Genomic DNA, 17874 nt, shown 5'->3' on the forward strand with positions numbered 1-17874 from the left:
AAAAAAAAAATTAAATTAAATTAAAAACCTGGTGGTGATGGGGGTAGGGGTGGGAGGAGAGAACAGAACAGTGTCCTCAGACATTTTGAAAGTTTTCAGAGACAACATGTTAGACTTGCTCTGTGTAACCTTCGCGGTCAGTACTAGGAGTAATAAGTGAGGTTACAGGGAGGCAGAGTTGGATTCAGTATGAAAAATAACTCCCCCAAGTTAATCCTGTTCAAAATTGTAATTGCTTGCACTGGAAATTACCACATCCCCTATTGTTGGATTTGTTTTAAATGGAGACTGAACGATCATTTATTAGAACTTACTCTGGATGACCCCTACAGTCCCTGCCAACACAACACTAAGAGTTTTTTTCTTCTGAACGTGTCAGATGAATAAAGCGTTTCTGTACTATTTTTCAGAAGAGTAAACTTCTCAGCTTTCTTCTGTGCTGCGTTTGCACCCTGATTCGGTGCAATGCTAGACACACAGTGTGTGTATATTGCAGAACTTCTGTTTTGAACCTAAACTGATCAAATTCTGATTTTTCACTTATAATGTAACAAGATGTTTAGCACACCAAGTTAGGCTTCAAGTATTTTTTTGAAATGGGTGTTTAATTTTCTTGTTTAATATTCTTGCCAAAAATTATACTGAAAATATTGCTGCCAATATTTTTTCTGAACCACATTCTATGATATGATTTTTGGTAAGTTTATAAAGGAATACATCTATACATACAAAAGGACCTTAAAATGCTTGCTTATCTTTTAACAGATTGGATTCTAACATACAGGATGAAGTTGTTTCAGGGAGGACATAATCTATTGACTTTCTTATGCTGTTATAATTAGTTCTTACACTTGGCTATGTGATCTACCTTATTCTGTTTTTGCCCTGTTTTTGTAACTTCTATCCAAAGTTTTAATTTTTCAACATTAATAGAAAATTATCTGGATATATTTTGAAAACCTTTAGTTTGCTTTTCTAAAGGTATCAAAAAGCCTGTCTTGTTAGTTATTATCACTAAATCATTCTAATACTCATGAGCAAAGTCGAAACAAAAATAGGAAAACTTTCTATTTTCAGTTTTAATCCTCTAAAATTTACCTAATAATACAATGGGTATACTAATTGAAAAGAAATACTTTTTCTGTTTTTTTAGGTGTAATCCCTTTTCATGGATTTTCAATGTATGGTAAGTTGGTCTCTAAAATATTTACTATTGTATTCTACTTTAGAAAATTAACTTGAAGATCACACTATATATCACATCACCCACACACTTAACAATTTATTGTGAACATTTTTAAACATGGAGTTTAGTATTTGTTTATATGTCCAGTGGGGGAAAAAATTTAAAGAGTCATCGTAATTGTTCAGATGGTGATTGCTTGACAAATTAGAACTGGAACATACTATGAAATGGTTCTATACCATTTTTTAATCCAATGGAAACTACAGATACATGTTAATATTTATTTCAAATAGGTGTAAAGTGAGGTTCCTTAAATTCCTGAACTAATTCTCATAAATCTTCTGAAAAAAAAATATATATACTAGGTCAGAAAGAATGTGCAGTGAGGGACAACAGGGAGTTTGAGTTCGTGATGTCTCCAGACTGGTGGTTCGCACAGCAACAATTACGCTGAAGCATTTGGTCATCCTGAGATACACATGGGAAACACACGTGCAGGCCTGAGAGGCCTGAGTGCCGAAGGGGTTCGGAACAGGCCTCTCCAAGAAGTGCCCCTTGGCATGAGGATTATTTTGAGCTAAAGGCAATTGAGACCCTGTGGGCTCAAAAGAAACTTTTATCTCTCCCTGAAAGAATTTAAATTGGGGCCTTGACTGTAATAAGAGTTATTACCAGAAAAAAATTTGATGACCTATTCGTATGTCAGGGTAAACATCTATTTACTGAACACGTGCTCTCCTTACCATTCTGTGAATCATGGCCTGCCGCTCTGCAGCCTTGGGCTTCAGCGATCTCATTTCTTAGCTCATTTTACCTTTCCGCCTCTGAACCACTCATGCATGCCGGGTCTCTGACTCTCTCATGTATGTGAGGTCCCGTATATATGAAATTAAATTTGATTTTCTCCTGTCAATATGTCTCATGCTGGTTTGATTATTAGACCCCCAAAAGAACCTTTGTAGGGTAGAGGAAAATTCCTTTTCCTTAACACTGCCTTTCTTGCCTCCTGTGTCATTGAAGGAAGAATGCAAGAGCCTTAACAAAGATTAGCAGAGAAAGAATGTTCCATCAAATACCACTTAATTTAAAATTTTCCTGCATTACATACGAACTTATTGAAGGTTGTAATCCCCACTATTGCTACCCCCTCCCACTTTTGTGCTAAACAGAAATACTTTAAAATTTTACTTTTATAAAAAGAATCAGCAATAAATTAATACTTTTCTTTGTAAAAAGCCCCTCAGTGTCCAACATCAGACAGTCATGGTGAATGATGTAATAAAAAAAAAAAAATACTTTTAAAACTAGCATACAATGAAAAGGGTTCAAAAATATCTAGAACTTTGCATTTTGTTCTCCTCAGTGGTGTTGATCAAGCTGACTAGATGCTTTAACATAGTCACTGCAGTGCATACCAGTAGTCTGGAGGATCGTGACGTATAGGGCTCCCTGTTTTCTTTTCTTGCACAATCAAAATTTCATAACGGAATACATGATGTTATGGTGACCTTTCAGCCTATTTATCTTTTATAAATATGTGAATTTAAAATGAAAAACCTAAAAAGCTTAAGAATAGAAAGTTTTACCTCTAATAATAAAATGGTAGTAGCCTTTTATCCTATTTTAATAATTCCAACTGCAAGAATTTTTCAAATAAATAGTATTTAAAAGTGGTTTGGGAGACAGTTTAGATCTGCTAACAATGCTCAGAGTACAAAATACGTCAACTCCTGCCTATTCACATTTCTGGTCATTTCAATAGGCTAAGGGTTATACATCCAAGGGGAAAATGTTCACTAAGGAAATAGATGATGCAAAATGTTTGATAAAAAGTTTATATATACTATTTTAGAAAATATGTTAAGCATCCACAAAAACTTTAGCAGTAACCCCTTATTTAGAACCAGTAGACTAGAATAATCACAGATCATCCCCACGGAACTCTAATTAGTGCTCTACCACTTCAGTTTTAGTGACTGTATTTCTTTCAACCTACTTGTCTTTTAAAAATTAATTCAGACCTTTTCTCTAATTTAAACTTGTCTATGAATGACTATTATTACTCTAAAACATTGACTTGTTTTTCATGTTTGTGAACTTACTTTTAAAATTTTAGTAGTCCTGCAATATTATCAATTAATTTTTTTATTCTTTCAGTTGCACCACTTTGTTTTCTATACCACGAACCGTCCAAACTGTATCAGATATTCCGTGAGATGTATGTGCGTTTTTTCTTCAGACTTCACTCCATCTCTTCTCATCCTTCTGTAAGTTTATAAAAAATTGGATCAAATCAGACTCTAACCTGTTCTTTCTAAAGAAAAAGTCTCCCACTCAATTAAATTATAAAGCAGCAAATCTTAATTTGTGATGTCAAGCAACGTGTTTCTGTAGAAAAATGAAAGAGAAAAGGAAATCGATATTTAAATATTTTGGCAATAGAGAGAAAAAAGCCCTTTATTGATTGCATTTAAATGATCTTTTATATGTTAAAAGAAAAAACATAGAAATCTGCATTATTCTCTTGGACAAAGATGCCTACCTTCTTGGGACGCCGATTTCCTCATCTATGAAATGAGATTAATGATAAGTTTCTCTAAGGCTATAGAGAAGTCTGCAAGGCACCTGGGTAGTACTTGGCTCATGAGAGATGTCCAATAAATAAGTGGCTGCTGTTTTTATTGTTGTTCTGAGTATCATCACCATTATCCCTTTTTTGTTAATGAAAATCAAATATTTGTTTTTCACTTATTTTTTAGTATATTTGGCTAATTATAAGTCATCCTTTGGCCTCAGTATGAAAGTCAAGGAGAAGCATATTGGGAGTTGAACATTTTTATCTGTTTTATTTGGGCTGGTCCTTTATCCTATCTTTTTTCCCCCTATGAGCCTAAGTAAAAGCAATGTTTATCTTATTTCAGTTATACGTTTCCACTTTGGGGCCTGCTGGGGTCCACGTCTAAGTAAGTAGACTGACTTTTCCGAAGAAACTTTAAATTAGAATGTGTCAGGGCTACCAAGCTTCCCCAAAGAGGAGACTCTGTTGTTACTGTTGGAGCCATCGGAGTTCCGGTAACACACACACCTCTAGGTCCTTTTCCCTGCTGAAGAAATGAATTCCAACTGAGTGAATATGAGAAATATTCATTTATTAAAAGCACGTTATGAAGTAGAAGATGGGTCAAGCCTAAAACTGGCTAACCACATGGAGACGAGGTTTTGTACCCTGGAGTGGGGGAGGGGGTATTGGTTACAGCCAGGGAAGGTGGAGAGCTGGAATGCCAGGGGAGGGAGAGGTCTGTGTTATATTTAGGGCCCTGATGGGTGGTTACAAAGACATTCTTAGGTGATTGGCAAGTGAGGTCATTTCGATTGACATCTGGCTTCTATATAACTCTTTGCCTTGTGTGCATGTGCTTACCCAAATTCGTCTGTCATAATTAAATTCATGAACTTCCAGGCATACACATAGTATTATAGTGAAGCTTAAATTGTAGGCAAATTAGGTAGTACCTTCTGCGCAGGCATCTGTAGCCAGCTAGGACTATGGCCCTCCTGTCCTTTGTCTCTGGGGATGCAGGAGGGATTGATTCTCTAACTACCAGTAGGATGTTCTCTGGGCAGTCTCTAGACTGAGCCCCTATCCTTTGTTCCCCTGTCGCTCATGTCTGACTAGCTACTTAACACCGTCACTGCTACTAAACTAAGTGCTGTCCTTTGTCCCCCCAGTTTAGTCCTATGCTTTCCAATTCTACCTTCCTCCATCTTCAGTTTTGCTCTCATGCATTGCTAGTGAAAACTGGCAAATAACAAAAATCCAGGATGTCACAGATGAATAAATGAAACACCACCAATTACCTTGGGTTACTTCTCTCTGAGACAACTTGATTTAGTGTATATCTTATATTAATATTTAATCTAGAAAAATCAGAAATATATGAATAATTCTCTTTCTAAAACCTCATTCTTAGCATCAAATTTCTGATGCTCATATTCCGTACCATTTTATGCTTCAGTTTCTTTTTTCCCCCTAAGTTTTTTTAACTGGATGCTCAGTACACACCATGGCTTTTTCCCTGTGCAGAGCACTGAAGCTTGACACCGGGCAGTTCTGGACATTCCTCCTCCATCTCCATACTGACCCTGAGTGTCTATTGTCAGCTCACTGGTTTGGCCAGCCCCGTCTCTGCCCTTTGTCCAGTGGAATAAAGACTTCCAGGCGGTCATCTCCTTTTCTGACTTGAAGCCAGAATGAATATTTGGAACCATTACAGTCTTTTTTTTTCTTTAGAAACTCAAAAAGAGGATTAAAATTTCCTTACAAAGATCAATCCTGAGGAATGCTGAGCCACAAGAAAGACTTTATTCAGTCGTCAAGTAATAAACACACTTGAGAAACCATCTTTTTAAATCAGTTGCTCCTGTACTCTATAAATAATACCCTTTTATAAAAGTAGATTTCAGTGAAAAAATTATCTTCATATGAAATCAGCATTCTTGTTTGATGACTTTCTGGTGCAGATATCAAGCAATTAGCAGTCAGTCTTTCCCTGTAGATGGATTTCAAAGAAAGAGTGGAAAAAAAGCAGGAAATGCTTTCCCTGATGTGTGAGGCAGCTGGCAGGAAAGGGACATACGGAGGGAGAAGGTAGAAGGTGTGGCCGTAGCACCAGAGAAATGCCTGGAAACTGGAATGCATCCAGAAAAAACTAATTTTGCTGGGCCAAAGTGATAATACATGGCTTACAAAGTAACAGCTTTTCTATAAAATGATGTTTTCCTTGGACTTTCTGAATATTACATACCAAGTTATGTAGAGAACCCATTGTGTTAAAAAGGAGGCTCTTTAGCATCTCTGTAAGAATACATTTCCATAAAGGGGTAAAATATATCTTTAAATACAAGTTGAAGATCATTAGTGTAGTTCCTGTTTTTGACTCTTAAGCAATATAAAAAATACTTATGTTGAAAATATTCATGTCGGTAATCTTTCTCACTTCCATTTGAATAATTTATTGACAGTTAAATTTTAAAAACTAAAATATGTATCTCATTTGTGATTTATTATTGTACCCAGGGTATTGTATCACTCTGTTTGCTGTTTGAAACTCTTCTTCAAACTTATCTCCCCCAACTCTTTTATCATCTACGAGAAATTGGGGCTCAACCGTGAGTATTTTTCTCTCCTAATTGAAGAATAGATTGTTTGACATCAGAAGGCTTTTTCATCATTGTAAAGCACTTGCAAAGATGCAATAATTTTTCAGATAAATTAAACTAACAATTTCCGTAATAAAACAATTATTAAGTAGCAAACTGTTACTCTACATTGTGCCAAAAATTCTTGGAAGGATTATTTGCTAGGGTTTTTGTGCATGGTACAAGAACTACCAAAATGAATTACTAATTTTTATACATAATGAAAGGCACTGGCCAAAACTAAGACAAAAACTATGGAAACAAATACTACCTGAGAGTTGTAATTACACTGAAATTAAGTTAGTTCAGGCTAAATATATCAGAGGACAACTGATGGAAGCTTTATAGGTTAAAGTTTGCTGTCTTTTGTTAAAGGAAACTAGCTCAGTTAACGACCAGTGGTTGTACATTGATTCTTCCTTTCAAAAATTTGGATATGTGTTTATCAATCTCAGTATGAGTTATTGGTGCATATACAGGGAACTCTGGACTTCAATATTATTGGTTCACTTCTCTCTTTTTTTAACTCATAATGTCTAAGGCAACAGAAATTTCCAAATGATTTATTGAATGATTTATCAAAAATGATTTATCATGTTTTATTACTATCTCTATGCAACCATTTTCTCCTATTGAGGAGAACATATTTGAAAAGAGTATTAACTCTTTGAGACCGCAAAAGGAATTAATAGGAAATGGAACAGTTTAATATGTGTCTTCTCCATACTTGAATCCACATCAGATGGAGGGATGAGTGCGTGGGTTTAACAGACAGACCCAGATTCAAATTCTCTCTCTACCAAATTGTATATACCTGGTCCAATTAAATTTATCTCAAGAGCCTCAATTTCTCACTTTAAATCAAAATAATTTAATTTCCTTGTCTTTAAAATCAAAAAATTCCTTAAAAATTGGTTCAAATACATGAAGTAAAAATATGTATAGCAACAGGAAAGGAAAAGACAAATTCACGATTATTGTTGGAGACGCTAGCATTTCTTTCTCAATCAATAGAAAAAGTAGAAAGTTAGCAAGTATATAGAAGTCTTGAACATTGCCAACAAACTTGATTTCACTGCCATTTATAGGACATTCTGCTTAGCACTAACAGAACATAAATTCGTTTCAAGTGAACATGGGACATTTACCAAGACAGATCATATTCTGGGTCATATAACAAACCTCAACAAATCGAAAAGAATTGAAATCTTATAAAGCATGTTGTCTAACTAAATGCAACAGAATTAAAGTAGAAACCAATAATAGAAAGATATCACATCTTTCCAAATACTTGGAAATTAAACAACAACACACACTGTGTTATCCTTGGTCAAAGAGAGAGTCACAAGAGAAATGAAGAAACACTTTTAATTGAATGACAATGAAAACACAACATATCAAAATTCGTTGGGTGGATTAAAGCAGTGCTTTGAGAGCAATTGATACCATCACATATTTTAGAAAAGAAGAAAGGTCTCAAACCTATGGTCTAACTTTTACCTTAAACAAGTAGAAAGAAAAGAGCAAAATAAACCTAAAGCAAGTATAAGGAAGGAAATGATAAATATACGAGCATAAATCATTGAAACTTAAAATAGAAAAACAGCAGATAAAGTCAACAAAACCAAAAACTGACTCTTTCAAAAGAGAATAAAATGAATAAACCTCTAGCCAGAATAATAATTAAAAAAAGGTAGAAGATACAAACATCAAACTCAGGAATGAGAGCGGTGATGTCATTCCAATTCCATAGATATTAAAAGGATAATTAGGAAATATTATGAATAACTTTATGTCTATAATATGATAACTTAGATAAAACGCACAAAGCGTCAATGCTTACTCTAGAAATAGATAACCAGAATATTTCTATATCAAAGAAATTATATTTGGAATTAAAAACCTTCCAACATCATCAGTTTTAATTTATAAAAGTCTTTTAAAAATTGACTTTTAGCTTGACAATTCAAGTTTTATACTTTCTCCTACATAAGAATTTTAATGTTTATCATAAGTCATTAAAATAAAGTTGTTCCTTTTAATTATTAAAGTATATAAACAAGTTAGAAAAAATATCAGAATTTTAGTTTTTAGCAATAAACTAAATGTCTTTATCCTAGTAAAGAAAAGTCTGATTACATTCAAATATTCCTTGCACAACAGTCAAAAAAGAAGTCAATTTTTACAAATTTAAGGAAAAAAGACTCTGGAACTCATCCATGCTATCATCCTGATATTTGACTTCCAGACTCCAGAACTGTCAGAAATAAATATCTGTTGTTTATAATCCACACAGTCTATGGTAATTTGTTATAACAGAATGAACTAAGGTACCTACAAAAAAAATGTTTTAACAAAGATATAAATAATAATCCAACAGTGAAGATAAATTAGACTAAAAAAATACTCAATTCAAGAATAGGCAGGAAAAGAGGGAAAAAGGAATAAAGAAAATATGGAACAAATAAAATATGTTTAGCAAGATAGGAGATAATGTCAATTAATATTACTTTAATAATGTCAGTTACACTAAGTGAAAATGAAATAAACATGCCAATTAAAAGACAAACTGCCACATGGGGAGACCTAACTGTACTACTGACAAGAAAGCCACATAAAAAAGACAATGATAATATTTTAAAAGTAAAAGGATAGAAAAGTATACACCGTGCAAACCGTAATCAAAAGAAAGCTGGAATGGCTATATCAGACATAGTAGATTTCTTAACAGGGATAAAGACATTATATATTTACCATTGCATTGGAGGTTAGAGTTTTAACATATACATTGATGTGTTTGTGTGAGCAGAGCACAGACATTCAGTGTGGTAATAGTGCCCTGAGGTTACAATATACATCTTTAATTAATCACATTCTACTTTTAGATAAACTCCAGGCCCGGATGGCTTCGCTAGCAAATTCTGCCAAACATTTTAGGAAGAAATACTGTCAGTCTTTGTTTTCTCTGGCCGCTATCAAGATTTTTGTCTTTAGGTCTCAGAAGTTTGGTTTTGTTGAATCTGGGCATGGATTTCTTTGGCTTTATATTCTTTGGGGTTTGCTATACCCTTTGATTCAGGAGGCTTCTGTCTTTTGCCAAATTTAGGAAGTTGCAACCATTATTTCTTCATTTTTTTTTTTTTCTGCACCATACTCATTCTCCTTTTCTTCTGAGATTCCGATGATACAAATATTAAAACTTCTGGTCTTATTTCACAGGTCCCCGAAGCGCTGTTCAATTTATTTTCAATCCTTTTACTCTGGTTCGGGTTAGATTCTTTCTATTGATCTGTATTCAAATTCACTCCCTCTTTCTTGGGTCATTTTCATTTTGCTGTTGGATCCATCCCATGAGGATTTTTGATTTGTTGTTCTTGTGTTTTTTCAGTTCTAAAATTTCCATTGGTTCTTAATAAAACTCATAGAACTGTGCATGAATAAGGGTAAATTTTATTATACATAAATTATAGCTCACTAAACTTTATTTTTAAGAAACTAATTCTGTGCTGTATATGGGGAGAGCCCAATGTGTGATACCGTTGTTCTAGTAAGACACTATGAGAGATCCAGCAAAATGAAACTAGTTGAAGTTAATAATTAGACTTAAAAGCCAGTGAATTTAAAAAATTTTAAATATCCAGTGGCCAAAAGTTTCTTTGACATCACTAAACAGATATTGTAAAACTAACCAAAAAATTTAATTTGTCAATATTGCTTTGCATTTGTTCTATTAGAACAATAGTTATCTCATATTGAGGAATTTCTGAAACTTGAGGGGATTTTTCAGTCTTAAGAGAATATGACACCAACAAAAGTGATCTCTGAGTTCCTTTCTCTTGTTTTAAGAGGATAACCCAAATATTTATCTATATAATAACAATTCCAGCAGAGTTTGGCTAGCACCTCTCAGGGGCAGAAAAATGACGTTTAGATACTAATAGAACAGAACTGTGAGGAACCTAGTTTATGTTTTAAGGCATTAAAGGCAAAAAGAGTTCATTTCCTGATTACAGAGATAAATTGCTATTGTAACATAACCTACTTATAAATAGTGGGATCTTATACCTCTTAGCATTTTTTTTTTTTTTTTTTTTTTTTTTTTTTTTTTTTTTTTGCAAAACGGAATTCAGTTGAATTTTTCTGGTTGATCTTTAAATGAAGGGTTTGAAATCAGAAATCTATTTCTAAGGTCCCTTATGGCATTAAAACTATTTTCCTTTGATTTTAAAAGCTCCTACCTGTTGTTTTATTTTATTCATCCTATGTAGCCATTTGACTGAAATGTAGGAATATAATTTTTTTAAACACCTATAGCACTCGGTCTTCCTAGGTGGTCTCCCATCCAAGTACTAAACAGGCCCGATCCTGCTTAGCTTCCGAGATCAGATGAGATCAGGCGTGTGGAATAAATGTTTTGAATAGGAAAAATATTCAGCTTTCAAGCACCATTTCAAGTGTTTTGAATAAAAATTCAAATGATCATGGCTTGCCTGAAACCGTTAAGACACACCCTGAAAAACAAAAGGTAGAAGGGAGTTTTCTAAAGGATGAACTATATAACGTATAAGTCTTCCTCTTAATACTCTGAGACCACTAATTTGAGGACTCGTGGTTCCTGGCCATTGCACTTTTGCACCTTTTAAGAGAGTACGTGAGTTCTAAACGCCCAGGTGATTTCTAAGACTCACAAAGGAGTTACCTTAACAAAAGAATTGGTTGGGCTCTTCCAACCTTTTATAAGAGGAAAAAAAAAAACCACACTGGTAAAATTTATTTTTTCTTTGCTTACAGACTTCGCATATCATTTAAATGGATGGTTCGAGCTTTCTCTGGATACTTAGCTACAGATCAACTCTTGCTTTTGTGGGATAGAATTCTAGGATACAACTCTCTGGAAATTCTTGCTGGTAAGATTAAGTGCTTGTCTGTAAAACTCATACTGTTTCTATAGTGAAGTCCTTTTCCTTTCTAACATCTGCCATCTCTAATTAGAGTTTGAGTCTGCAGTTATGTCATTTCTAATTCATGAACATTTAATAGATATGTCTGCCTTAGAAGACAAGTACTGAGGTTCTGCTCTCTAGGTATGTCTGTGTAACTGCTCAACATCAGCCTGTTCCTAACCATTCTTCTTGGCTCCCTGGAAAATCCGTTTCTCCTCCTGTCCCCCTTTTAGTCCAGCCAGGGCTTACCAGCTCTCAGCACCTGTGAGGTCTGTGCAACAGAGTGCAGGTATTCATTCTACTCTGGACTCCTCTGACTGTCAGCATTTGTTCTGGACCCCTTCTCAACTGTCCTATAAAATCCAAACTGACACTCAGCCTTCCTGCACCAATGAAATCTCAGCTCTTCTGGACTTCAGTTTATATTGAATTCAAAACCTTTTCCTTTATGTCTCTAACTCCCGCCGTGGTGGCTGAATTTCCCCTTTTAGGTATTTTCTTAAGCCTAAAATATTTCATTTTTTTCAGCAAGCCACATTTTCACCATTTATTTAATAATTAAGCAGTTCTTATGACAGATATCGCACAAGACAACTGTACGATAGCACGTGGGGTACAGAATTCTTATTAATTATTTTATTTTTCTTCTCTTGTACCAAAGTAAACTCAGTTATTTTTATCATTGGGATTACCAGGAAATTCAAATAAATATTTTAAGGTTTTCACAACAATGAATGGAGAACAAAAAAAATTGGCAGAGTGCTGGACCCCACCTTCTCCAGTTGTGTGATATTAAACAAATTTTTAAACTGTGTCAACCTGTGTTTCCTTACCTTGTATCAATAGCATTGTAAAGACACTTTTCTGGGATATTGTGAAAATAATGCTTAATTGAAGAAGATCCTTTTCTTGTAGAAGATTCTCTACATACTATATTAACATACTCTTTGAATGCTCAGAGGTCTAGAGTAATTGGGTAGCATTTGAAAAGGAGTATTAAAGTAATACTAAAGTGCAATGAAGATAAATGTCACCACTGCTGTAGTCAAAGGCATCTGTCACTTACTAATGTTTTCAACAACTCCTAGTATCCTTCTATCCCAATTGTTTTTAAAGCCTATACAAATATGAGTTAAATATGAGCCCGCATCCCTGTTGGACGAATGACAGTGATATATATAATCTAGAGCTAGAAGGAGTCTTAGTGGTCATCAGGTATGTCTTCTTTTAGGCGGTCCTCATCCTCTCTCTGTACACTTCAGTACAGGGTAATCCCTGTCTTAACAGGTGGCCCATTTCATTTCTGGATAATAACGACTTGCTAAAACATACTCCTGTTAAACCAGGGATCATCATGTTTTTTTCCATGCTCACATCCCATCCTTTCTCCAAAGTCTTCTGTTTTCCGGGCCAGATAGACTTGCTTTCTGCTACCATTTCTCAGACGACAGGATTTTAGACTTTCCACCAAATAACTTCCCTCAGCATATGTCATAAGTTTTTAAAAGTATTATATATAGCGTTTTTTTATCATTTCAAAAAATTATTAGAGTAAGTTAAAGAAAGGAGGTCAGTATAAGAAAGTGCTTTCTAATAATTAGGACTTTTCAAAAGTAGAATGGGCTTTTTAACTGTCACCTGAAGGGTTAAGAGGTTTTCTGCTATGAAAGAAATGTTGAATTGGAAGGCCTCCAAGGCCTTCCTTTAATTTCAATTCTCTCGGCTCTGTGACTTATCACCCCTCAACAAACAGAAGTATAAGAGAGCTAAATGAATGCTGAATACCTCATTTGCTCTAAGCAGACACAAAGCTATGAGCTCAGTGCCTTAATAAAAAAGTTACTGATGAATAGGTAGAAAAGCAATCCACACTACTTTTCCTGAGAGCTTTTTTAAAATCAACATAGAAGAATTATAGAACATCTGGAAATGGAGCCAGATTGATAGGAACTCCCCTACCATGGAATTCAAATAAAGAGTCACAGGGAAGATAACTTTATATAGATGTATACAAATTAGTTTTGATTATTTCAAATATTTTGTTATTTTTTAGTCAGAGTATTTTGTATCCACCTTTTTTGCTCAAATGAGTTATTTTATATTTGCTAGAAATATTTTAGTAAACATTTCTGGCTTTAATTGCGAATTAATTAGAGCCTTTGCAGAACAGTTTAAAGCAAAGGTGTCTTATTGTCCATGATAGAGTTGCTTAAAATTAATGAGAATGGTTTAAAAGACCAAAGGTAAAACTTGGCATTTCTACATTTCATATGAAACGTGATTTTGAAAATATCCTACAGTATAGACGTTTTCTCCTTGGCAAACAAGCCCGTTCTGTGGAAGGGCTGGGCAAAGCAAACATGAAGCGGACGGAAAGGAACTTCTGTGATGTGACACCAAGATAAATAAAGGGTATGAGCACATAGGCATTTTGGATGCTGAGGTCAATGAGTGAACTGCTCTTTTTTCCCCTTCTTATCTACCTTTGGAAAAACAATTTCCCGCCATGTAAAACTCTTTCCTGCTACAGCAGAAAATTTGACCATCCTGTCCAGCTTTTACCAACTCTGTTAAATTATACACACAAAAAATGGAAGTGATGATCACACTCCCTAGCTTCTAAAATGTCTCCACTGTCAAATAGGATTGCAGGTATTAGGAAACTATAAAGAAGATGCTGGTTCACATCCTTGGTGTTCTTTGATATTCCTGTGAACGAAGAAGCTCAGTGACTTCAAAGTACTTCTTTTTTTTAAAGAATCAAAGGGTAAATTCTTCATTCCAGATCTCTTATATGCCTTGTTACATATTAGATAATTTCAGCTGATTTAACCTTTTAAATTTTGTTCTACCACTGCTATTTTTCCCCCAGAATTTTTCTCTCTAATTCTAATGCTTTTTTGCCACGCTGTCCAAAATCTGTTGTCCTCTAGAAAAATGCCTGTGCTTCCCAGCCTCTGGTTGCACTCTGCCTCTGTCTGGCAAAATTGAGAGGCCTGGGTCCTGACCCCTCCTCAGCCTCACCCTCCTCCCTGGGACCACCGTGGCGTCACCCTTCACACCATCTCTAGAAACCCATTCTGGGCAACAGCAGAGAAAATGGTTCTCAGGAGAGCACACAGATTCCCATGTTAGGGATGTCATTACTGCTTACCTACGGCCTCAATAATGTCGTCACATTGTGGTTAGATGCTTGGGCCAGAGCCAGGGTTGTTGTAGTCAGTCTACTATTTTCTGCCTGTATGACTCTGAACATGTCACTCAAACTCACTGTGCCTCAGTTTCCACATTGTAAAGTGGGGTTAAAAGTAGTATTTAACTCGTAGAGTTGGTATTAGAATTAACTGCTATTATTATTCTCATAGTAGAAATATATATCTATTCACATTAACTATGCAGTATGCTTAGGAACCAGTCTTCCAAATAATTTTGAAGATTTCTTACCATTCATTTCCTAAACTTCATAGCCTCATTGGGTAGTAAATGCATTACCACCACTGGTGTTGGGGGCGGGGGGCGGGTAATGGGGAAGAAATCAAGAGTCATCTCCAGACAGTACTGTCTCCGTATCAGGGATGCCTGCCTCCTGCATGAGCCCTTCCATCGCTCGCAGTGACTCATCCTCTCACGTGGGGTTTTATGGTAGATTCTATAATGAGAAGTATTGCATGTTAGCATTACTCTTTTTTAAATGCCTGTGTTTAATGGAAGCAAAAATCCAAATGTTGTTTTCTACTCAGAGTATAATGACCTTCAAGGTATCCCATAATGGTATCCCCGCCCCGCCACAAAGTTTCACCTTTTTCCTATAGCTAACATGGATGCAAATGTCAGGATCAATTCCATAGCAGCTCTTCCCACAGACATATCCATTTGTGACACTCTAAGAAAGTTCAATGATGAGTATAAAAATATAAATATAACAAAATATTATGAAGATATTTTTAAGAAAAGTAATAATCACATTTTTATCAGGATGCTTCCTCAATACATATGAAACATGATATATTTAAAAATTCGTTCTCCATTTAACTTTTCAGAAGCCTCTCTATCGCATCGGTAAGAAACATCTGCATCAAAATAGATCTTAATTTATAAGACAGACATTAGGTCTTAATACCATTTAAAATTTTTTATAATTTAAATTTTAAGTATGGAAGAAACAATTTATAAAATGGCTGTTTTAAGACCATCGAATCTTTCTTTTTCCCCAAATTGTGAAATACAGTTTATCTAGCTGTCAAGTACTGTTCCCCAGAGGAGACAACTTCCATTCACCACAAGACCTTAACTCGGAACGCAGGCATGCAGCCGTGTAAAGCACTAGTTCTGCGCTCTCGTAGTGGGTTGTGGGCAGAGCAGTAAATTTGCCAGGCTGATGAGTAGGCCAGCAATTGAAATAGTGTGCATTCTTTTCCAGTGCTGGCAGCTGCCGTGTTTGCTTTCCGAGCAGTAAACCTGATGGAAGTGACATCACTGGCTGCAGCTGAAGTAAGGATAAGTTTCACTCTGATGGGATGGAAATAGTTCCTGAGAGATTGCCAGTCTCGGGCACTTGAGTCTCAGATGCATAAGACAGACTTTACTCATACCTAATTTTTTAAATTAGGTAAAACGTGTAAGTTCTGAGCTAAGTAATATTAAGAATTCAAAATTCCTTAATATCTTAAAAATAATCTTCTTGTAAAAGAGTCATAAAAAAGATTATTATAGGAAACCACTACACCCATTATGGGAAACAAGATATCTAGTAATTTTAATAGAAACTATTGGGTCTTATGTTGCATTTGTGTGTGTGTGCGCACGCGCGCGCGCGCGCGCGTGTGTGTGTGTGTGTGTGTGTGTGTTCAGGTCCATGTGTTATGCTCACAGAACGAAGAAGAGCTAGTCGAGAGAGTTAAAGAGCGTGTGTTTGGATGATATATAGTAAAGATACATGGGCTTTTTTGGTTATTTTTAATTGTGGGTTAATTATTTAAAGCTGATTTCTTTTCGGTAGTATAATTTATACCTGAAACATCTTTTGGTTAAATAAGAATTTACCCTATTACTCTATTTATCACTCATAGAAATATAAATTTTATCCTTAAAATAGTTGCTACATTCTTTGTTTAAAGGGAAGAGGATGTTTATGCGTCTTGCAACTGAATCAACATTGCTTCCATCTCAAAATGATTTCCTGAAATCAGTTACTCCTTATACCAGTACCACAGGACTAGGATTCATAATGTACGTTTATTTATAGAAGCAAGTTGAAATGTTAGACCTCTTATAAACTCATGCTACTTTGTGTATTTGAAGAAGGCTCACGGCTAAAGTCCAGGTTATTTTCTACTGCACATTTTAGCATTTGGCACATATTCTAACATTAAGATACTCAGAAAAGAGAAGGGCAGACGTAGCTTCATTGCAGAGGTTTAGGACAAATCCGAAGAACTTAGAGTCTGTGTCAATGCCGGAATTACATTGTAATGGTGTTTCTGTTTTACCTTATTTCATAGGCTTAACTTTGCTGTTTAGAAAACTGATATTAATAATTTTTATTGTTTTTTGTTTCAGGCAGTTCTTGCTGACCTTTCTACTTTAAAAGTTATGCCTCTTCTTCAGATATTTTTGTTTGCTACTGTCACCTGATCTTCTTCAAGGTCACTGACAACGTATTTAGTTTTTCATTAGAAATTAATCATGAACTATGCAAACTCTGCATAAAACCAAAATTAAACTTCGTATATAAGCCAATAAAGATCATGTTCCCTCCTCAGTTAAACCTAAGTAGTTTTTCACTTTTTAAACAATAACTCTGCACACCAAATATTGTGCTGCATGCTGCTGATTTCCAAGAGAGAAGCAATAGACATAACTTCTGCTAAAGTGAGCATACTATATATATAATTCTGACTTGTAAAAAGCATGTAACAATATATGCAATAAGAACTAAAGATACTGTAATAAACTTGAAGAGGTAATGTAGCCACTGGGACAATTCTCTTATGTCAGTTTGTAAATTTATCTCTGATGTACTGTTTTGTCTTACAAATTGCTCTTCACTCAGAGCCAGGGGTGGGGTAGGATGTGGGAAGACTTGAAAAAGATCATGCTTTTAAGTAGAAATTCAAATGTACTTTGGTGTTTTTAACAACTTTTCTCTCACCAGAGATCTTCTAGATCCCTCTCCACTTTATTTCTCCCTTAAACTTTTCTACTGGGGAAGGTCAAATACAATTGTGTCCATCTGACAGTATTTTATTCATTATTTTTTGAAAAAAGATAAAATTCTGGAGTGATCTGTTCAAACTTCTTAGCCTTCCATCTCTTGATTAGAAGGCTTGACACTGCTAAGGCCTGTTGCCAAATTCTGTTACTTTGAAAATATACAAAGATGACACCTAAGGATTCAGTGAAGGGAATGAAAATTAAAAATCATATCCACTTTTGCTGAAGGCTTGTTTAATGACATTTACTTATAGGGCAGAGCAGCCATGAAAGACTAGAAGTAGGGTCTAGACATTCATTCTAGCACTGAAGACATTGTGCAAGGCATCAATC

General features: G+C 35.1%; 1 protein-coding gene across 5 annotated transcripts in view; it reads left to right on the forward strand.

Moving 5' to 3' along the window:
* The window catches only part of TBC1D19 (TBC1 domain family member 19), a 91936-nt gene extending 74630 nt beyond the window's left edge, over positions 1–17306 (forward strand). For all 5 annotated transcript variants that reach the window (XM_016164958.2, XM_016164961.2, XM_016164960.2 and 2 more), the window contains 6 exons: positions 1154–1186; positions 3344–3453; positions 6264–6355; positions 11177–11292; positions 15749–15819; positions 16888–17306. In XM_016164958.2, the coding sequence (XP_016020444.1) occupies positions 1154–1186; positions 3344–3453; positions 6264–6355; positions 11177–11292; positions 15749–15819; positions 16888–16962 (497 nt within the window). In that variant the 3' untranslated portion in view covers positions 16963–17306. The remainder of the gene's footprint in view (positions 1–1153; positions 1187–3343; positions 3454–6263; positions 6356–11176; positions 11293–15748; positions 15820–16887) is intronic.
* The last annotated feature ends 568 nt before the right edge of the window (positions 17307–17874 follow it).

Source organism: Rousettus aegyptiacus, unplaced genomic scaffold, assembly GCF_014176215.1.
Source record: "Rousettus aegyptiacus isolate mRouAeg1 unplaced genomic scaffold, mRouAeg1.p scaffold_m13_p_10, whole genome shotgun sequence".
In the NCBI taxonomy this organism is placed as follows: domain Eukaryota; kingdom Metazoa; phylum Chordata; class Mammalia; order Chiroptera; family Pteropodidae; genus Rousettus; species Rousettus aegyptiacus.